The sequence below is a fragment of the Dromiciops gliroides genome, chromosome 5 (genome assembly GCF_019393635.1).
Source record: "Dromiciops gliroides isolate mDroGli1 chromosome 5, mDroGli1.pri, whole genome shotgun sequence".
Classification (NCBI taxonomy): domain Eukaryota; kingdom Metazoa; phylum Chordata; class Mammalia; order Microbiotheria; family Microbiotheriidae; genus Dromiciops; species Dromiciops gliroides.
Window position 1 is genome coordinate 42,308,798 of NC_057865.1, and position 23,094 is coordinate 42,331,891.

Sequence of the window (23,094 nt, forward strand, 5' to 3'; positions counted from 1 at the left end):
CTTTACAGCTTACATTTTACAGTTGAGGAAACTAAGGCAGACAGAGGCTAAGTGACTTGCCCTGGTCACACATCTTTTAAGTGTCTGATGCTGGATCTGAACTCAGGTCTTCCTGACTCTGGACTAAATGCTCCCTCCACTGGATTTCTATACCGATGCCTCAGTTTAGTGGGAAGGAGGTGATCCTATGTTCTCCAAGGCTAGATCATGGGAACAAAGCTCTAGAAGATTCTACCAAGCTGAGAAAGCTTTGAGAATGGCCTGGTTGGTGGACAGTCTGTTTTTCTGGAGTCCACCGAGTTAAGTCTGGAGAGGCTCTTTAGCAGGTTTAGCTGTAAGGAGGTGAAGTTCTCAAACTTATCTACGAAGTCACAGTAGAGGCAGCAAGGTAGGGCAGGGGATAGAATGCTAGCCTTGCATGGAGTCTGAGACCTGAGTTCAAATCCTGCCTTAGACACTTGTTATTAGCTGTGTGACCTTGGGCAAGTAGCTCAGTAATAATAATAATAATAAAATATCCATACGGCATATTAAGGTTTGCAAAATGTTTGTGTGTGTGTTACTTGTTTGATCTCCCAATCGACCCAGGGAGTAGGTGCTATTACACACACATAAATATGTGCCATTTTGTAGATGAGGGATCTGAGGCTAAGATAGGTTAACTGACCTGTCCAAGGTCACACAACTCTTAGGTATCTGATGAAGAATTTGAATCTGAATCTTTGACACCAACTTCAAAGCTGTCACCCACTGGGCCACCTGGCCACCCATGAGCCCCAAAGGTTCATCATATGTAAAGCAAGGATAACAACAGCCCCTCCCTCCCAGGGCAGCTGTGAGGATCAAAGGGGATAGAATGGATCCAGTGCTTTGCAAGCTTAAAGTGCTACGTAAGTGCTAGTTATTATTATTATTCCTTGAGTCCCAGAGGAAGGACCCACACACTGATGAAAACTCCAATCTCTGAAGCACATAAACCGGCCTGATGCCTCCTGGTCAGGCAGGACCAGGCCTCTCTAAAGAGCCTTGGGTGCAGAGCCCAGCCCCACGTGATTGTGTTTGAAAGCTGTAGTGGAGCCATGGAAACAAGGGGCTGAGACAAAACAGAGAGTGCCAAAGGCACAGCCACAGGCCTGTGGGTTTTCTGGCTACTTCCGTTTAGTTTTGTCAGAGGCTTCTTCCCCCCATATTACTTGGTTCACTACCCCAGGCAGGGTCTGACAAATCCTCCTCCTGGCTCTCTCCCCTCTGCACTTTCCCCTTCACTTGTATCAATGAAGCTCTTGCCTGTGGTGGCCAGGAATGGGCAGGGGTCAGTAGAGTCAGCAGACGCCAGGACTCTGGCACAAGGAGCTGCCTGACCTTGGAGAAATCAAATCATTTCTAGGGACCTCAGTTACCTCATCTGTAAAACATGGTTAAGAAAATGGGCCCTGGGGGCAGCTAGGTGGCACAGTAGATAAAGCAACGGCCCTAGATTCAGGAGTTCCTAAGTTCAAATGTGGTCTCAGACACTTGACACTTGCTGGCTGTGTGACCCTGGGCAGGTCACTTAACCCCCATTGCTCCGCAAAAAAAAAAAAAAAGGAAAATGGGCCCTGCCCATTTCACGTCCTTCTTGTAGAGGAAATTCTCTGCAGACTTGAAAGGGCTGTGCCTGAAAGCCCAGGGCTGCTGGTCCAGTCACATTCAGAGGGTCACAGAGTCAGAGCCAGAAAGGACCTTAGAGGTTGTCTGCTTCAAGCCTTCAGTGGACAGATGAGACTTACCCAAGGTCATAGAGCAAGGAGGGGGCAGATTTGACCAGGATTTGAATGTAGGTCCTCTGCCTGCAATCCTAGGCCTTTAGCACCCAAACCCAAGAGGATCCATGAAAATCTGAGATCGAGAAGAAGGACTGGATATTAATAGAACTATGGGGTCTAGAGCTGAAAAGGCCCTTAGCCACCATTTAGTCCAACATCCTTGTTTAACAGATGGGGAAACTGAGGCTCAGAGAGATGAAGCAATTTGTCCAAGGTAGTAGATAACAGGGCTAGGATTTGAACTCAGTGCCTCTGACTTCAAACCCAATGCTCCTTCAGGAGTAGCACAACCACCTTTCAGGATATGTGCAGGTTATGTAATATGTATTCTTAACATCTCTGCCCAAATCGATGCTGACCTTGGACTGTCAGAGGGAGGGTCACATCGGACCCTCTCTGCATAATTCCAAGGGTCATTAGGCACATGGTAAATGCTTCTGCTGGCAGGAAAGCCTTGCCCTGTGCTGTGCTTCCACACCTGGCACTGTGGCACACTTGTATCCCACGACAAAGAACACCCGATAAACTTGTCAAACCACACACAGCCCTACACACTGGAGTTGGCACAGCATCATGCACAATCCTCTCCCAACAGCTAAGCCAGAGGCTTTGGGGCAATTCCTAGAAGGGGCCCAGGACACCGGGGCGCCTGTGTGGTCCCAACAGCGTGCTGCCATGACTGGTCATCTCCTTATTAGCCTGGGCAGCGTAGCAACAAGGGCCACAAACAAATGATCACAGCACGAACAAATGTGGCAAGAAACCAGCCTGAGTCATCCTCAGTCCTCCATCACGAGCTCCACTTTTATTAAGGGATTGGAGTGCAGTGCCCTGTCCACCACAGCAGAGACATCTGGTGCCCACAACTGGAGTCACGGGGCTGCAGTCTCAGGTGGCTGCCTTGGACACCTGGCTGGGCTCCCCTGCAGCGGGAGGGGAAGGCAGGAAGCCTGCCTCCTGTCACGTCTCTGTGGCCCGGTCCAGGCAGCAGCAGCAGCAGCAGCTCAAAGTGCCTCTATTTTGTCCTGCCCACACCTTTCCCTTCCTCCCAGGCACCTGATGGGATTTCCCAGGGAAGCCCTAGGGAGCCCCCTCAGTCCTGCACCAGGAAGTTGATGAGTGCCGTCCGGGGAGAGAGGAAGGCCTTGGTGACGGTGCGGCCCTGCAGGAGCCGAGTCCCCAGCTCGCTCTGGAGAACCAGCTCGCGGACTTTCTCCGGGTCTCGGGCCACCTGGTGGGGCACGGGAATCTTGCCACAGGTTTTGTTGTTGATCTGAAAAGGAGAGAAAGCCGGCCATGTGAGTGCAATGGTCTGATGACACACGCTCCCCAGCCTCTGTGCCCACTGTCCTGGGCTGGCTGGGGGACAAGGAGAAGCAGGGGAGGTCCAAGCCAAGTCAATGTGAACTGGAACAAGGGCAGCTGACTAAGGCCCCTGGGGATGCAAGGGCTTTGTGTTGTCTAAACACTTCCATGAAAAAACGCAGGCCCAAGGAAAGGCATTTAAGGAATCACCAGGGTGAGTCCTGGAAAGATGACCCAGCCTCTAGGGAGCCACGGGGAGATAACCATCCCCACAGTCTTTAACGAGGCCGAAACATCCACTTTTGCCCAAGGATTATTCTTAAATGTTTAATTCCTGAATTTCTATGAACCTCTGAATTCAGGAGTCTGTAGTCCGCTGGTGAGCCTAGCTTACAAATTACTCAGGTTTCCCTATCTACCTTAAGCAGGCAGCATAGTGCGGGGCACCCACCACAGGGACTAGCTCTGGACCGATGAAAAAATGAAAAGAAAAAATACACTTAGTGAATTATGAAAACAAATGACCAGGAATACTTTCTCACCTGTAATAAAGGGATAGGGATAGAGACCAGACCAGTGATTCATTGATATAGGAAGGTCCCTCCACCAATGCAAGTGGACCTTCTTTGAGATTTAAAGTTGTCAGACATAAAATGGTTCAAAGCCCTGTGGTTCCTTTTGAAATCTCTGGTCTTGAGTAGATTATGCCTGAGATATTCTTTAAAAGTTAACTTCCAAAACCAAGCAGGCTGGAGCCTGAACTCAGAGCACCGCCTTAGGCCAGGCTTTCTGCCTATTTGTTTTAACACTTAACAACTGTTGAATTGCTAAATCTGATGGCTTTTTCTTAATCCTTAAACTTCAGGTTTTTGGAAGACAGCTTCAGCCATCCCTTCTTGTCAGGAATACTCCATCTTTCTCTTAGCTTTTGTGACCTTCCTCCTGCACTTCTTGCTACATGTCCCCCATGCCCTACCCCATAAACATGGGTCTGCTTGGAGGCTGTCTTGGGCCCTCTTCTCTTCCCCTCCACTTTCTCTTAGTATCTCAGGAGTTCCTCTAGGTTCAATGATCATCTCTATAGAGGTGACTCTCAATGTGCATATATCCAGTCCTAGAACTCTCCTGAGTCCCAGCCTCCCATAACTGACTCTCTGCCGGACGTCTCTACCAGGATGTCCCACGAACATCTCCAACTCAATGTGTCTAAAACAGAATTATTTTCCTTCCAAGCCTTGCCCCTCCTCCAAAACAAAGTGTTGGTTTTTTGTAGGGTATCACTATGCTTCCCTTGAAGTTCACAACCTCAAAGTCATCTCCATCTCTTTACGTTTCCTCACCCCCTCCATGACTAATCAGTTGTCAAGTCTTGTCAATTCTATCCCCACTCCATTCTCTCCAATCCTACATCCCCCATCCTAACTCAGGACCACATCACCTTCCACTTGGACCATTTCAACAGCCTCCTAATTGGATTCTTGGCTTCCATCTCTCCCTTCTCTAATCCAATTTCCACGCAAATTCAAAATATTTTCCAGAAGCACATATGTGATCATGTCAGCTCCTCTGCTCAAGAATCTATAGAGAGGGGCAGCTAGATGGAGTAGAGCACAGGCTCTGGAGTCAGGAGGAACTGAGTTCAAATTTGACCCCAGACATTTACTAGCTGTGTCATCCTGGGAAAGTCACTTAACCCAACTGCCTCAGAAAAGAAAAAAAAATTTACAGAGGTTCCCTATTGTTTTTTTTTTTTTTGGGGGGGGGAACAGGGCAATGAGGGTTAAGTGACTTGCCCAGGGTCATACAGCTAGTAAGTGTCAAGTTTCTGAGGCCAGATTTGAACTCAAGTCCTCCTGAATCCAGGGCTGGTGCTTTATCCACTGTGCCAGCTAGCTGCCTTAAGACAAAATACCCCCCTCCCCCCAACCAGGCTTTGTCTTTAAAGTTCTTTACTACCAGGCTCCAACTTATCCCTTCAGATACCCCCCCTAACCCACATTACTTTATGTTCCAATTAAAGTAACTCACTCTCTGCTTTTCCCTGAATTTGGCATATTCTGTGTCCATGGTCCAAGGCCTCTCATAAGCCTTCGCTTCCTTCAATGTGTAGCCCATAGGACACTTTCTATCGGAGCCTTCCCCACTCCCTACTTTCTTTTTTAAAAAAAGTTGACTTTAATGAACACTAAATAAAACAAACATTTCCATAGCCAGTGTAGAACAGGAGTAAAGGACTGTGTTTGAAACTGTGACTCTCTATCATGGGGAACGTGGGAAGCCTTTTCTGACCCTCCAGTGGTTACTTTCTCCCTCCCAAATGATCTTGCATCTAATGTTTACATAAGTAAGTAGAAGGCAAAGTCCCGGAGGGCAGGGGTTGTTTTCCCTTTTTGTCTCAGTGTCTCCCCACAGTTCTGCTGGTCCCTCGTCCTCATTGTGGTGGGGAGAGGACACCAGATCCTCAAAGGGAAGCAGGGGCTCTGGAAGGCTCCGCCATGCTGGAGGATGAGCCTGGAAACAGGCCCGCTTAGCTCGTTACAGAAAGGCTCTTCCCCCGTAGCTTGGTGATGAATATTTTGGCCGTGAAAACCCATAAAATAAAGGGGAAAAAAGTACAAAATAACAGTCTTGTGCGGTTCTCTTCCATCTTTGGTGGTAGTGGTGCAAAAGGAACCAGAAGGGATCAAAAGTCATCCCTTTTTTAGACTCTGTCTAAAGTTCAGCTGGTGGTGTGCAAAACAGGAACCCTCTGCCCAAGGACCATCAAGTGGCCCACGGCCAGAGGGGAGAAATCCTAGTGATCTGGACATCCCCACTACAAACCAAAGCAGAAGCACGCTTCACAGGATGCACAAGTACAGCCTGGTGGTGACTGCCCCATCGGGAAACAAGGCATGGACCGGTGCATTGTGGGACAGAGCCCCTCTGGGAAAGCCTCCTTTGGTGGTTTTTAGAGTCCTTTCTGAGCCCAGATAAGGCTGTGGATGGCATCTGGGATCCGTGCGCCAGGGTGTGGCTGAAGGAAGGCCAAGGTGTCCCAGCTACCCTATCAGTGCAGCGTTCTGGAGGCCATAAACCAAGTCCACATGTCTCTAACTTTGCCCTCAGATCCCACAGGTACCTGGGCTTTTGTTCTTATTTTCAGGGGAACTGAGAAGGATTGGAAGACTAGAGTTCATGTCACTAACATGTAATTCTACTTGATAAACATTTATTAGGCTCCAAGTGTGTGCCAGACTTGGCCAGATCTTGACTTAGTGGTATGAAGGAAACTGAGAATCTGGGCAGTGGAAATACCGATAGTCAAATTCTTTAGTGTAAAAGGGGAAACCAGCACTACATCTGCCCTCCACAAAGCACAAAGAGACAGCAGAATTCCTGCGCGCAAACAATTTCTAACAATCTTCCTCCCCGTCTTGGTCACCTACACACAGATTGTGTCGGTTTGCAAATGTCCTCTGGGTGCCCACTCATCTGACCTGCTCAGCTCATTCTGTAACGGCCCAGTCACTGCACTGAGCTGAGCGAGTCACCCCCTTTCACCCAACATCATGCCCAAGGCATGCATTATCACAATGGAAGACCAAAGCCTTTCACATTCTGCCTGATGTCTCAGAGGCAGCTCTGTGACACTGGAGAAATTCTTAGGCCTGAGGATTTCTCATGGGAAAGCACCCAACAGGCACTAACCACTCCTGCTGATGCCTCAGTTTAAGTCCAGACGGACAGTCATGGAATGCACCATTAAGGGAGGGTAGAGGACACAGCGGCCGTGGGGTGGAAACAGAGCAGCTGTGAAGGAGCATGGTCTCTTGGTATAAACATTTTCTTTGCAAATATTGATTTTTCTGCTCAGACCACTGTTGACACAGATGTAGGACTGGACTCAAGCTGGCTCACAGACTCTGGGTGGTCAGATTTCATAAGTCTCACTTGGCGGATGAACACACTTCTCGCCTGTGCTTGTTTCCGCAATTCCTGGCACCTGAGAAGTGCTGAATAATAAATGCTTATTCACTGGCCTTTTCCCCCCAGATAGGAATACCCAGACTTTGTGTCACAAGCCAACCTTTCAAGGCCACCTCAAAGTGAGCCTATCCTCCAGCCCCCTTTTCCATGCCAGAGAAGACTTTGGAGTAGGGGGCAAAATTCATTTGTTTGGAAAGGAATCCTAAGCTCAGGAGACGGTGCCGTTGTGGAAATGTTCTGAAACCTGCCCAGTATTTAGTGCTATGAAAAGCTTTCAGAATCCAGCCAGGTCTGGACCTGTTGGAAGAAGGCACAGAAAGGGAGGGCAGGGCTCAAATCCAGGGAGTCTAAAAACCCTTGTGTCCGTCCTGAGATTCAGGGTCCTCAAGGACCAAGCCTCTTATGAAAGTCTGAAACAGGAGGTCAAATAGAGCAGACGGGAAGCTGTCTCTTATTCTCCTTCTGGGAGAAGATGCAGACTCCTTTCTCTACAGCCATGAAAGCAGTCGGCCCATCGACAGGTATTTAGTAAGTGTTTACTATGTTCTGGGTACTGGGGACTCCAAGGAAGGCAAAACCATGGTGTCTTCCTTCAAGGAACCCACATTCTGCGGCAGGAGAGGGCACACAGATTGTCGTACAAACAAGATCTGCATGGAGGTCAGAAGGGGATGTCAGAGGGAAAGTGCCACCTCACCATGTGACATGGGGGGTGCAGCGACAGGAGATGAGGATGAGCGGAGGGAGGTCCTCAGTGAGAGGGTGGGAGGCCCGAGGAGGGACACAAGAAGGTCTGGAGCAGCTGCTGTGGACAGGGTGGTGGGGATGCGTTAGGGATGTAGTCAAGCAGTGACTGACTGTGGTGAAGGCCCAAAGAGATTACGTCACAGAACTTGGGGTGGACCCGACTGGTGTAGATTTTAATGTACTCTACCTCGTCACCTTTATCACCAGAAGCAAAGAAAAACCTGTTCTAGTTCATACCCTACAAATAACCAAAGACAGCTCCACAGAACCTGTGGAGGACCGCGCTTCCCAGTGGGAGACCACCACCTCTGCACTCTAAGAAAACCGATTCAGCCGGAACGTCAGGCCAGACATATCGGGATTTCGGTTGAGTGGGGGGGCCAAGGAGGGAAGAAATAGACGGGAGATTCCTAACCACTTTCCTACTTCCCAGTCCCTTGAGGGCTAAAGACAGCATCGTTCCTAGCTGAGATTTTACAGAAGGTGGTGGCATGTGGTAGTCAGTGCACTCCTTGCATAGGTGAGGCAGATACTGGCTTATCGCTTACATATGGTTCAGGCCAAGGATCAGGAAGACATAGATCACCTAATTCCTATTTGGCCAAGGATCGAGTTGGAAGGAGAAGGCTTGATACCAGATCCCTGAAACTCCACAAAATCCACAGGATTAATGAGGAACCTTCAGATTGAGCAGCGACATGGACTAGTCAATGTGCTGAACAATCTGGGTGCCACCCGCCAACAATAAGGAAGAAGATATCCTTCTTTACCAGAATCGCCATCTCCACCACATCGGGCTCCTGCTTGGGTTGGAGATCCACCGAGGGCCAAGACTGGTGCATTACGCTGGCATCCCAGTCATAATGGGTGCAGAGCTTATTCTTCACATGGGCCAGACCTGCAGTGCCAAGGAGACAGATTCTTTATTGTACATAATGCAATATACAATACCAAATGAACAGAAAGTTTATTACATCTGTATGATAAAAAGCACTTTGCCAAGAGGAAGCTTAATTTAATACTGGTCAGAGGAATGTTTTGGGGAGGCAATATCATGGTTCTGAGGGCGCGTTAAGTCTTACAAACATAGGTCCCAGTGTAGACTTTCACTTATCACTGAAAATTAGTTTCCATTTAAAAATTACAAATAGTGATTTTTTGGGGGGGTAAGCTACAATTTCTGTGGGACCAGAATGTTTTTTTGTTTTTTTTGTGCAAGGCAATGGGGGTTAAGTGACTTGCCCAGGGTCACATAGCTAGTAAGTGTCAAGTGTCTGAGGCCAGATTTGAACTCAGGTCCTCCTGAATCCAGGGCTGGTGCTTTATATCCACTGCGCCACCTAGCTGCCCCCGGGACCAGAATGTTTGGCCACAAGACTCATAAAAGAGGACGAGGCTCACAATTTTCATCTAATTCTTACTAGGAAGCTTTCTTGGAGGAATGCAGCCCTTTGGGTTTTTGTGAACAGGCCACCATGTCATAAAGCCCCTTTTCTTCTTCACTCATTTCTTGCCCTCAATTATTTTACTTGACTTAGGAAGCCTTGAATCTACTCTTTTTGCATTTAATTAATACAGTCTAAATTTGGTGTCCCATTTCAGATGACATTTACATGCAGCTTTAAACTTTTTCTTAATGTGTCTTAAGGCCAAGCAGGCCCCACCATCCTATCACTGAATCGAAATTAACTTGTTTCTTTAATTTAGCATAACCCAAAGAGAAGAAATGTGAGAGGAATGAGTTCTTTTGTAACTGCCTGTGATCACAGCTGGATTTCAGCCCTGTAGGAATAAGCTTGCTCTGTATCTCTCAGGAGATTGTATCAAAGAAACATTCCTAATTACATCAGCATTTACATAGGCATACACATTTGCAAAAGAATAAGGACAATTAATTGGTCAAATAATACTGCAGAAATTCACTGGTGGCACAGTGGCTAAGAGCATGAGACCTGGAGTCAGGAAGACCTGAGTTCAAACCTAGTCAAAGACATTTACCAGCTGTGTGACCCTGGACAGGACTTAACCTCTTTCTGTCTCACTTTCTTCATCTATAAAATGAGGATAATAATAGCACCTACCTCCCCAGGGTTGCTGTGAGGACTAAATGAGATAATAATTTTTGTTGTTGTTGTTTTTTGTTTTTTTGTTGAGGCAATTGGGGTTAAGTGACTTGCCCAGGGTCACACTGCCAGCAAGTGTTAAGTGTCTAAGGCCAGATTTGAACTCAGGTCCTCCTGACTCCAGGGCCAGTGCTCTATCCACTGCGCCACCTAGCTGCCCCAAGATAATAATTTTAAAGCACTTAGCACAGTGCCTGGCATGAAGTAAGTGCTACATAACTGTTAGTTATAATGATGATGATGATTGAACAACAGGCTGCTTTTCTGTCCATCTTCAAAGCACACAAAGAAGAGACACAGACTTGAGCAGGATGCCGGCAGAGGCATTAAAAGAATGCACACTGGATGAAAGGCCTCCGCCATCTGAGCTTCTATAATCAACAAGGAACATGGTGAAGAAAGGCACCTCTGTGCGTTTTTGCACGCGTCTCTAATAATTCAAAGAATAGGCCAAGGTAAGCACAGCAGGAAGACAAGTCCTGCCCGAGGAGATCTGCTCATAAAACAATGATCAAACCAGACATAGAAATGAGGTGCCTTTTCTACCCAAACAATGGCAGAGTCGATTCAAGCCCAGTTCTCAGCTCGCAGGGTCACACCATTGGTGCCGGATGGCTGGGCTGTCTTGTAGACTGCCAAGCCCATTAGATACTTCCCCATATCCTCACATCTTCAATAGAAGAGGGAAGGTTGGGAAAGGAGAAGGAGGGGGGTTTTTCAACAGTTTGGTGGGGAGAGTTTAAACTCTGGTCAAGAAGAGCATTGGGAATTTTAGTGAACTAAACCACAGCTGGGTATGTCCAGACAGATAATCCAGATCTACCTGCATTGTGAATGAATGAAAATGCCAAATAACAGGCTTCTTAAAAAACAAGTCACTGACTCACGCAGTCCATACCACCAGCAAAGCTTTGGGTGGATATTATTCATTAACCTGGGATTCTAAAAAAATAAGCCAAATTAGCTCAGAGGATTCCTATTGTAGGGAGACAGAAATTTTATTCTTATATCTTATCTGGCCAAATATTCTGGGGGAAGAAGTGGAGATGAGCTACCCACTTTGCAATGAGGATCTGGGACCCAAATGGGGCAACAAGTACATTTGTGTCAACAGATTTCCCATAAAGGGCCTCCATGATTCTGGGCAACTTGGCCTTCTTTGCCGACCCACGAAAATATTCTATCTCCAATAGATGTGATCTCTGGCCACATCAGAAGGAGGTGACTGCTGGCTTCCTAAGAGAGAATGTTGTCCACAGCCCTTCCACAATCCCATGATGGGCCTTACCAGTGGAAAATTAATTTCCTTATGGTTTGCTCTATGTAGTTGCAGTGGAAAGAACCCTTCCATGTCTGCATGTAGCTGAGCAGGAAAGAGCAGTGGGTAAAGAACTTTGAATATAAAGAGATGCTTTGGGCAGATCTTCCTAAAGAGCTGGAAGCCCAGCTTTCAAACAGAAATCAGTGTTCCTTTAGAGAGGGTCTTAAACAGGTCCATTCATTTGGTAGTCAGGAACAAGCTGGTTTTTATCTTCTCCCTGCTCCTGTCAGGCATGTTCAACGAGTGTTCCTCTGTTCATCAGAGTGGAGGTGGCAGGGGCCAGGAACCGTGCCTCTGTAGGCCGGGGAGGATAGGGTTAGGGGGAAGGGACCGTTGTCTTTCCTGGAGAGCTGAGTCCAGGTCAGCATTCCTCCACCTCCTCCAATCCTATCCAGGCAATAGTGGGGGAGACGCAGCAGGCCAACAACTCACATCCCCGTGGGGCTTCTGAGTTTATAGAGCACATTCCTCCCATGAAACAGAGAGGCCATGTGGGATAGGCAGTGAAAGCTTTTCTATTTCCCCTTTTACATATCAGCCAACTGAGGCTCAGAGCGACTGAAAGGACTTTCCCAGGGTTCTCTGGCCAGTGCAGCTATTGTAACTTGGACTTAAACCTGGCTCTTCTGGACCCAAAGCCACTGCTCTCTCCTCGGAGAAGGCTCTCCTGTGTTTGAGGACTCTACAAAGAAGTTCCTAATTATCAATAAAACCACCTTGATAGTCCATCACTGGGGCAAGTACTCCAGTAGAGTCTCTCCAGTTTGGTCCACCCTGCAAAGTTTGGGTCACTGGATTTTTAGTGGAGAGGAATTTTAACAGATGGAAGATTTATAAAGCAAACCAGAATTATGTATAGTCTAGATAAGTGGCAAATCTTAGCACTTTACAGAAGGGGACTCCTATCTACCTACCTACCTACCTATCTTTCTATACACACATACACATATACATACATATATATATATATATATATATATATTTCCTTCTTCAAGGTAGTTAGAGATTTATCTTGAAAATAAGTACAAAGTTTTAACAAGTCACTTTTCTCAAGGTAGCCAAGCTTCTTTAGAGCAGAGACTGTCTGATACATTTATTTCTCAAAATACTTGCAATAAACAGTGGAGAGCCTGTTACCTACAGGGTATTGGACTATACTGAAGGGTATATGAAGCTAAGATGACTATGCCCTGACTTTCTTTTTTTTTTCTTTGGGGCAATGGGGGTTAAGTGACTTGCCCAAGGTCACACAGCTAGTAAGTGTCAAGTGTCTGAGGCCGCATTTGAACTCAGGTCCTCCTGAATCCAGGGCTGGTGCTCTATCCACTGTGCTATCTAGCCACTCCTATGGCCTGACTTTCACAGAGCTTTCACAGGAGAAAAAAAGACATGTTCAAATAAACCAACCCAAAAGCTCATGGTTAGGGACAGGTACATAGGAGAGGTCCATACAACGCCCTCACTGTTTCAGGGCTGAGGAAGGAAAGCTCATTTCTCAATGTTTTTTTGGGGGGAAGAGAATCAGAGAAAGCTTTGGAGCTGATGGGTCTCAAGGGAAAGTTTTATATGATCCCTTTGCCATCACACCTACTGTCTAGTCTGTGAAAGGGTTTTCACATGTAAAAAGACCAATACAAAGGCAAAGTCCTCTCTGGACACAGGCACAGGGCACAGGCACAGCATGCGCTGTGTTTATTATATGCTGATGCATTATCGCACATCCCATACACTGGGCTCAGAAGAGCCAGCGCCTTCTCAATGGGATTTCTCAGGTAACAACAGCAGGTACCTGAAGGTAACCAGAACATTTTGGCTGGGAAACTGTATGGGCTTCCAGAGGCCAGCATCCCGCTCTGCCTTTAGAGGACACTCTCACAGTCTCCAATGGCCTTTATTCTAGGATCCACTGGGGAAGTCTAAGGGAGCTTCTGATGAAGGGAAATGTGTGTATGTGTAAATACGCACACACACATACACAAACATATATGTGTAGACACACATATATATACACAAACACATATGTGGACACACACACATATATACAAACACATATGTGTAGACAAACTTTTACGTATATATTTACAAAGTTGAATTACAGTGGAGATTAACCCGATCTAAACAATAATGTTAACCAGGTGACCAGGATCCAAATGAGATAGAGTTCCCAAAGAAACAAGCAATCTACAAGTATTTACTGAATGAACTGCAGGATCAGATGCTTTGTAGTATCTGGATGAGAATCTTGATCTTTTTTTTGTTTGTTTGTTTGCGGGGCAATGAGGGTTAAGTGACTTGCCCAAGGTCACACAGCTAATAAGTGTCAAGTGTCTGAGGCCGGATTGGAACTCAGGTCCTCCTGAACCCAGGGCCGGTGTTTTATCCACGGTGCCACCCAGCTGTCCTTGAGAATCTTAACCTTCTTGACTTGAATGCCTCTAAGGTTAATTTTTCATAACGTCTTTTACATGGGCTTCCCCTAGCTCCTCTTTCTACAGCCTTCCACGGCAAGCAGTAAGAAGAGGGCAAAGCGGCGGTGGCATCTCTCAGAAGTGCACATGGGACCTCCTTAAGCAAGCATCGTACATTCCTGTCTGGATGGGAAAATGCTGCCGTAGGATAAACAACAAACCTCTCCCAATTTAGTGAGAGTATCTGCATGCTCTGGAGAGACAGGGCTTCAGGAAGGAAACAGATTTCCTCATCCTGTTAATGTTTACAGACAGCCAAGATCAGTTCCATGAGCGCTTCCCTCACCAAAGGGCAGCATTAACTCTTGAAGCATCTCGTGCCATTCAGCACTGGTCCCTGTGCTTTATCATGCGGATCGAACCATCGCTTCTCTTTTATCCAGGGCAACCGAGGCCAGTCTTTGAGAAAAATGTGTCTTTACTCTGTGTTCTAATGCTCATTGGAGATCCTCTTTGGGGGATGGTCTCCAGCTCTGTTTGCCATCAGGAGCACATGAAATCTCTTATGAAATCTGCTTTTTCCTCAGGAGATTGAGGAAATACTTTCTGAGCTCTCTAACCTATATTACCTTATTCCCTTTCTAGATAGTCTCAGATGATTTTTGCTAAGTGTCTGAGTACAGAAGTGCACTGAAACAAACGCAGATCTCACGTTAAAATCTGCTTTCTTAAATAAGTAAAATGCAAAAGAAAAAAGACAACACTGCTCTGTGAAATGACTGATAGAGAGCGCAGCAACTGTAGCCGTCTCTCTCTCTCTCATTTTGAAAATAAAGTCCTTACGGTGATTTAAAAAACGCAACAGCAATACAACCACAAACTAGACCCACATTTTAACCCCCAAAGTCATGCTGCTTTTTACATTTAAAAGCTGCTGGCTGTGACTGTGCCACGGCTGGATGTGACTTTGCAGGAGCTGGAGTGGAGATGACAACGAAGGCTCAGCCACTTGACCAGAGAAGACGTTCTCTTGAAAAATAAGGGGAAATAGATGTGGTTGAAAGGGCACAGTACCAGGAAAGGCAGGATGGTGTAGATGAGGGAACACTGGACTTGGACCCTCAGAGTTCAAATTCCATCTCTGACGTTTACTTGCTACTCGTTGTGTAACCTTGGGCAAATCACGTAACCCCTCTGAGGAGGGGACTACGGATGCTCTAAGGTCCCTCTGTTTCACACGCCAGGAATGTTCTCCTCTTTCATCTCTGCCTCTGGGCATCCTTCAAGTCCCCTTTTGCAAGACGGCATTTCTTATGCCTCTTAATGCTGGCCCCTTCTCTGTTAGTTACCTCCCATTTGTCCTGTTTAGATTTTGTTTGTGCACAATGGTTGGCGTGTTGTCTCCCCCACTAGACTGTGAGATCCTTGAGAGCTCAGACTGTCTTTTGTCTTTTTTGCTTTCTCCATTGCTTTGCACAGTACCTGGAATACAGTAGGCATTTAATAAATGCATAATGCCTGCCTGCTGCGTGGTGCTCAAGTTGGATGTTAAGAAGCATCCCTATGGTATTCCGGCCTTCCCTACTCTGACAGAAAGTTTAAAATGGAACTTGAGCCAGTTTATTATTAAAAAAAGAAAAAATTTCTAGCTGTGTGACCCTAGGCAAGTCACTTAACCCTAATTACACAAAAAAAAAAAAAGAAAAAAGAAAAAATTCACCAAGTCTGATTGATCAGATGAGGGGAAATAATAGGATATATATTCACATTTTCAAAGATATTAGTTCAAGAACAGACTACCCACTATACCTCAAAGAAATAGGGGGAAGTTCCCATATGTACAAAAATATTTATAGCAGCTTTTTGTGGATACAAAGAACTGGACACTATGGGGATGACTATCAACTGGGGAATGGTTGAACAAATCATAAAATATGAATATAATGGGATATTATTGTGCTATGAGAAAGAATAAAGAGGACAATGTGGAGGAAAAGCCTTGTATGAAGTGTTGTCATTTGTCCTTCATTCTGGAAGAGGACGATGACATTGGGGTGACATCATGACTTGTAGTGAATTGGATTTAAGTGAGGAAAGGCTGTACAAGGTCACCAACCTCACTCCTCCAGAGCCATTTGGGTCCAGTGGCAAGATGTTATCAGGATGACTGGAGATGGCCCCGGTTGTTTAAGACAATTGGGGTTAAGTGACTTGCCCAGGGTCACACAGCTGGTAAGGCCAGATTTGAACTCGGGTTCTCCCAACTTCAGGGCCAGTGTCTATCCACTGTGCCACCTAGCTGCCCCATAAACTGATGCAGAGAGAAAGGAGCAGAAACAGAAGAACAATTTATATGATAGTAGCACTGTAAAAATGAACATCTCTGAAAGACATTCGAACTTTAATCAACAGGAAGATCAACCATGCTTCCAGAGGCTGTTGAACAAGAGTGATACCAACCTCCTGACAGAGAGGGGAAGGATTCAAGATGCAGAATGAGCTACACATCATTGGGTGCGGCCGATGCTGGAATTTGTTTTGATACACAGTAAGCACTCAATATGTGCTCCTCTCTCTCCTTTATTTTCATTCTCTCTCTTTCTCTGCTTTTACTATTTCTTTGCATCTCCACTGTGTAGCACAGTGCCTAGGGCTCAGTAAGCACAACAAACGCTTGCAGCTTGATTGCTACTGACTTTGGATCAGTTACCTTTCAAATTGCCAAAAGATAAACGAGAAAAGGTTAGATATTTAAGTGATATAAGAATAAACGAGAGTAAGCAGACAGGGAGGAAGTTTGCTGTGTCTAAAAAAGATAAGTGAAGGGAGCATTGGCTTAGTGAGAATCAGGGCATTGGGACCCTTGGCTTTCTGTGTGCCAGGTAGTGTTTGCATATTAAAAAATCTCAATGTGAAAAGATCCTTGTGGGTCAGGGCAACCCCAAAGAGCTACTCTGGCATTTCTGCAGCCCAGAGATTCCATGCTATCTAAACACAAAGGCAAAGAGGAAGTCCAGCACCGCTCAAGAGGTACAGGATTGCTAGCCTGCATTCTCATGTAAATTCCTAAGCAGATCCCTGGAGAAAAGAACAAATTGGCCTCAACAGGAAAACAAGGCACAGGGATGGCTATCCCTGCGGTTAATCTCAATTACTGCTAGTTTCTAAGGCGCCAAGGGCGCCATCTTCAATATTTGAGGGGAAGGAGTGTCACGGATCTTTTAATATTATGTTTGTAACTGGTCACAAACAAAAAGATCCATGAAGATTGGTCTGGTAAACCGAGAGCTGGCCCATCGCATTATTTCCAGGGTTTATTTCCACATTCTGGAGCAAGGGTACTAGACAGGAGAATCTTATTTCATGGGTTAAAAAAAAATTATTTTTGTTTTTGTTTGTGAGGAAATTGGGGTTAAGTGACTTGCTCAGGGTCACACAGCTAGTGTTAAGTGTCTGAGACTGGATTTGAACTCAGGTCCTCCTGACTCCAGGGCCAGTGCTCTATCCACTGCGCCACCTGGCTGCTCCCCCCCCCCCCCCCAGCCAATAATTCTGTTGGCAAGATTCCCAGACCTGGAGTTAAGACCAGCTTCATTTCCCACCTTTGACTCTTATCTGGAAGTAACTGAACCTCTCTCAGCCCCCATTTCTTCATCTTTAAAACAGGGAGAATAACAACTATGTATGTACTTAAGAGGGTTGTTGAGAGGCTCAAAGGAGATGATATATGTCAAACACTGCAAACTTTACGGCATCGTATAATTGATAATATACAATGATTGCTATTACCATCCAATATTTGGATGCTGTTATTCAGTCATTTTGGTTGTGTCCGAGGCTTCATGGCCCCTTTTGGAGTTTTCTTGGCAAAGACACTGGAGGGGTTTGCCATTGCCTTCTCTAGCTAATTTTACAGATGAGGAAACTGAGACAAAGAGGGTTCAGTGACCTGCCTAGGGTCACACAGCTAGTAAGTGTCTGAGGCTGGATTTGAACTCAGGTCTTCCTGACTCCAGGCCCAGAGCTCTCTCTATTCACTGTCATCTAGCTGCCCCAATATTTGGATAGAAGTATAATAACGAAGGGCAGCTTGGTGGCGCAGTGGATAGAGCACCGGCCTTGGATTCAGGAGGACCTGAGTTAAAATCTGGCCTCAGACACTTGACACTTACTAGCTGTGTGACCTTGGGCAAGTCACTTAACCCTCACTGCCCAAAAACAAAAAAAAAAGTAGTATAATAACGATGATGATGATAGTTAACACTTTAAGGTCTTTACAAGTATAAACTCATTTGATCCTCACAACCCTAGAAGTTAAGTCCTATAATTACCACTCTCTTTTTTTTAGACAGGAAAACCAAGGCACAGAGAGGGTTAAGTGACCGCTCAGCATCACACGGCTAGTAAGTGAGGCAGGATTGAAACGCAAGCCTTGCTGATGCAAAGTCCTGCACACTATCCCCCAGGTCACCTTGCTGCCCCAAACCAGCAGCTGGAGACTGGAAATGGTGATCATTTCCAGATTCAACTGTGTCAACAGTGTGCCGATTCCTACGTGAGGGTGTGGCCAAGAAGGGCTGCTCCCCAAATGTGTGACGTGGGCTTTCAAGAGACCAGTCGTCATGTGTCAGTATTTCTTCCTTCAGAGCCAGTAACGAGAGGCTTTCTCCTCCTTTACCCAGAATTACCATAACAGATATCTCCCTTCTTCTGCCTTATTTTCCCAGCCTTTCAAAGATTTTCACAGTGGGCCTTGACTCGCTTTACTTTCCTGTGGGGCTGGTCTGGACTGAAAGTTCCTGTTGGAGCTGGATTATCCCCCCCCCCCCCTCCCCAGGGAGGACATAGCTGGGAAGGGCCCAGGAAGATGGCTCCTTCTCAGGGCTTCTCCGCCTGCTTTTCTTTTCTTTTTTTTTTTTTTTTTTTTTGCGAGGCAATGGGGGTTAAGTGACTTGCCCAGGGTCACACAGCTGGTAAGTATCAAGTGTCTGAGGCCGGATTTGAACTCAGGTACTCCTGACTCCAGGGCTGGTGCTTTATCCACTGCACCACCTAGCTGCCCCCATCCGCCTGCTTTTCTTCAAGAGTATTTCAACCTCCTTCTAAAGCCAACGGCCTTAGTGGCACAGGTCAAGCAGTGGGACAATGGAATTCTATTAAGAAGCCAAATCGCCTTCTCCTTAGGTTACACTTTTATCTCTCCATCTGGGGCTACTGTTAAGAAAATATTAAGTTGATTATCTTTCCTTAGCGTGCCAAGGTTCAAAAGGCAGCAGTGACTGCAGCTTTAAAAAATGCTATTTATTTCCAAATTGGTAAAATCCAGTGTTTTTGAAGTGACTTTCTAAAATGTGTTGGGTTATTATGTGCATGGTCATTCACAAATCAAAAGAATTTTACTTTTTTTCTAACAAAGGAAGATTCTGAAAATATTGAACTTAAAAAAAAGTAGTCTTATTATCAGATTTCTTTTTTGGGGGGGAGGATGAGGGTTAAGTGACTTGCCCAGGGTCACACAGCTAGTAAGTATCAAGTGTCTGGATTTGAACTCAAGTCTTACTGAATCCAGGGTCAGTGCTTTATCCACTGCACCACCTGGCTGCCCCTAGATTTCTTTTTAAATAGGTAGGAAAAACCCCTCCATGGATGAAGAAAAGTTTTGGTCAATCAATCAACAAAAATTTATCAAATGTCTATGACATGCAACACACAGTGTGAGGCAATGGGAAAACAGACAAAAAGGAACAGTCCCTGACCTCAGTGGGCTTATACTCTGCAGTGGGGAGACAACATGTACCTATGTGAAAATGTGCCAAGAAGGGGGCAGCGAGGTGGCGCAGTGGATAAAGCACCGGCCCTGGATTCAGGAGGACCTGAGTTCAGATCTGGCCTCAGACACTTGACAATTACTAGCTGTGTGACCTTGGGCAAGTCACTTAACCCTCACTGCCCCACAAAAAACAAAACAAACAAACAAAAAAAGAAAATGTGCAAAGTATACGGGGAATCAGGACAAGGCAGTTGGGGAAGCACTGGCAGCTGGGGCTCAGAAAAGCCTTCATGTAGAAGGTGGCGCCTGAGCTGGGGATTCTAAGGGGTGGAGGGGATGAGGCTGGGCATCACAGGCCTGGCGGACAGCCCATGCCAGGGCAGAGGGACAGAGTGTGGAAGGGCACGGGGCAGTGGGGACAGGGAGAAGATCTGGGCTTGGATCCTGCCTCAGACACCTTCTGGCTGTGTGACTGAGGGGGCAGGTCCCATGCCCCCTGTAGTCTGTCTGCTCCTCTATTATGAGCGGGTTGGACTTTGACCATGAGGGTTCCTTCCCAGCTCTAAACCCATGATTTTAGCATAAGGATGGGAAACAGATAGACTGGGGCCAGGTAGAAAAAGGCCAATTCGAGGCGTTTCTGCAGGGTGAGTGACAGAGGAGTCAAGGATGATGCTCGGATGATGGGAAGGAGAGCAGTGCTCCCTGGACAGAAATGGAAACACTGAGGGGAGTTTTCTTTAGGACACATTGAGTTTGAGTTGCCTATGGCAGGTTTGTGATGCTGGACTGGAGCTCAGTAGAGAGCTGGCTGAGTCACCAGCATGGACAATTAAGCTCAGGGAAGCCAGAGGGTCACATGTCAAGCTTTCCTTCCAAAGTTGGGTCTTTCAAAGGGTGGCCCATGTAAAGCTCAGCATTTGAAAATGCTGTCCTATAGGACTGAGTATCACACGAAGAAGTGGGAATGAAAGCACTTTGGGTACGCTTGCAGTACAACTACTTGGCACAGGTCACGATACATGACCAACGTCCGACTTGTATTCTTATTTAGTTTGAACAGTGGGGTTTAGGGCTTTGGGAGGCAGGGTTTAGCCATCAATGGACAAAGGGACATCTGGCTAGTTGCCTTCTGCTGCCCCCTTTCTTTAACTGAAGAGGGGGAGTACCCACTGGCCTTTCCTCTTAAAAACAGGCTACCGTGATCAGTCATTGAAGGATTGAGTGCTCGGAGAATTATGGAAGAAGGTCATATGAGAGACACTTTTGTCATTCGATATTCTACCTGCCCTCCCAAGGGGGCCCTGGTTCCCACTTGGCACAGGGACCGCTCCAGCTGTGAAGCCAGGTGCTGCTGGGGGGATGAGAACACTGGGGATGTGAGAAAGGCATCCCACTGAATCTGGCTGCTAAGTTCCACTCTGACAACTGCTCAGGAGGGAATGGAAATGAGCCACCATTTTGGAATTTCTATTAATAACATGAATGTTTCAAGTACCTGCCCAGAGCTCTGAGGTGATGTGAGGGGCCAATGGTGAAGCCATTATGCAGACAGCGGCCAAAGCATCCTCAAATTCTGGACTGTGCAGAACGACTCTTTGAGAAGCTTGCTAAAGGAGAGAAGAAAAAAAATTATATTAATAGCCCTAAGGCATACAAGCATAAGGATCTATGCACAGTGACATAGGGATAACGAGTAAAAGTTCAGCTTTCTGGCCCCCTTCCTTTCCAAACGCCTTTCCAGCTTTCCCCACTGTCCATCTATATAGCTACGAGCATGCACATGGGCCTGTGTGAGGCCCGGCTCTGGGCCTCTACCTTAGAGAATGTCTCTTGGTGTTCTCAGACTCTGACATCCTGTGACCCCTGTGGCCCTGCTATTAAAAGCAAATGAAGAAGCAAACAGACCACTCAGCCTCCCTCGATATCATTTGTTAGTTTCAGAAATGATCAGGTTTGCACCTGAGGCATAAAACTGGGAACAGAGAGAGGAGAGAAATGAGAATGCAGCAAGTTGGCCAGGATGTAGTGTGGGACCCATAGGGGAGGGGCAGCCAGGAAGAGAGGGAGATGGGCAATGCTGATATGGTCCCAGGGAGGAGCAGCATGTCACACCCAGCTCTCATGACCCACTTAGGATGCCTCTGAGATCTCCCTTGGGATTACATAATTAGGATACTTTGGTTAAACTTAAAAGCTGCATTAAGCACAATGTATTATTTTGTGTATACAATACTAGCTGCGTGACCCTGGGCAAGTCACTTAACCCCTATTGCCCACCCCCCCAATTTTGTGTATACAGTGTGAAAAGAAAACTACACTGACAAGTCTATTCCATTTTGTGAGGTGTAGAGGGGGCTCTGATGGAGGCTGTGGAGAGAAATGGCAATTTTACTGAGCACCATGAAGGAATGCTGACCCTCCCAGGTAGAGAGGCAGGCTCACTGCTGAACAGGCTGTTTGCAGAGACAGAACCTCCCTGATGTGGTTAAAGTCTAAAAATACATAGTTAGTGAGGATGGCTGGGACCCTACACAAGTCACATGATCTCCTCCCTGCAACCCCAGCTCAATTTCCTTGTTTGTAAAACAAAAAGGCTGGATTAGATAATAGGTAAGGATTCTTCCAAACTAAAAAAATATTCAATTTCACGAAATTTCATTTCAACTGAGATTTTATTTTGTTTGTATGTATGTATGCATATGAATGTATATATGCATATGTGTATGAATGTACATGTATATGTATGTATGTACACACATATTTTTAAAAGCTAGAAATTAATTTTTATAAATTTGCTTCTTAGTGATTTAACAATATAGTTAATCCTAATTCTGTTTAGGTAATTTTCTCATCATTTCACTTTTCTTTTCAAACTAGAAGTATTCAGAGGCTGATCTGTTGTTAGCCATGGCTGGCTGGCTGAGGGATGCTCACTGCATCTTCTATGACTGAGTGAGAACAGTCAGAAAACTTACCGAGAGTGCATTACTGAGTCCCATCAGGTATGAAACCACAGAATTCAATAAGAAATCTTCCGTGAAATGGGTAGTTACCTAGGGGTGAAAATTAAGGGATCCACTTTCATTAAAATTACTTTTTCCTTCCTAGAAGAATTTTTGTTTCAAGACTTGAAAGATCTGAGACTTGAGCCCTTGTGTATTCTCTCCTGCTGACGTGGATTTCAAACCCTTTACAACATTCCGGATTATCCAAAAATGTTAAATTGGGAGAACATCATCTCTGATGATATTAATCAGTGCTATAATTATCTAACCAACAGCTAGCTAATCATTTCATGATCCTGTTCTACCCTTTCCTACATCTTCAAACGTGCCTGATCTGATTCCTTGTGTATCTGGGCTTGCAAACCACTGCCTTCCTTCAAAGCTCAGACTGCATGCCCGCTTGCCCACAAAGACAGAGATGACCCCTTCCCAAAGCTTCCACGTTGTTCTGAGCTCCCCTGTCCTTACCCTATTCTAGCTTAGATAATGATTGCTTATATACATGTTGGCTCTTTATCTAGATTGCCAGTGCTCCAAAGGTAAGAACTTCATTGCTTTTCATCTTTGTACTCCCTGGCACAATGAAGTGTCTTTAATGAAGGCTCAAAACTTGACTTTTTCCCAGGGGTCGTACCCAA

General features: G+C 46.0%; 1 protein-coding gene across 2 annotated transcripts in view; it reads right to left on the reverse strand.

The window, feature by feature from the left end:
* Positions 1 to 2,578: 2,578 nt before the first annotated feature.
* Positions 2,579 to 23,094, reverse strand: part of LARS2 (leucyl-tRNA synthetase 2, mitochondrial) — a 343,246-nt gene continuing 322,730 nt past the window's right edge. For both annotated transcript variants that reach the window (XM_043966870.1, XM_043966868.1), the window contains exons 19-22: positions 22,427 to 22,504; positions 20,947 to 21,058; positions 8,597 to 8,724; positions 2,579 to 3,078 (exon numbers count right to left, since the gene is read on the reverse strand). In XM_043966870.1, the coding sequence (XP_043822805.1) occupies positions 2,899 to 3,078; positions 8,597 to 8,724; positions 20,947 to 21,058; positions 22,427 to 22,504 (498 nt within the window). In that variant the 3' untranslated portion in view covers positions 2,579 to 2,898. The remainder of the gene's footprint in view (positions 3,079 to 8,596; positions 8,725 to 20,946; positions 21,059 to 22,426; positions 22,505 to 23,094) is intronic.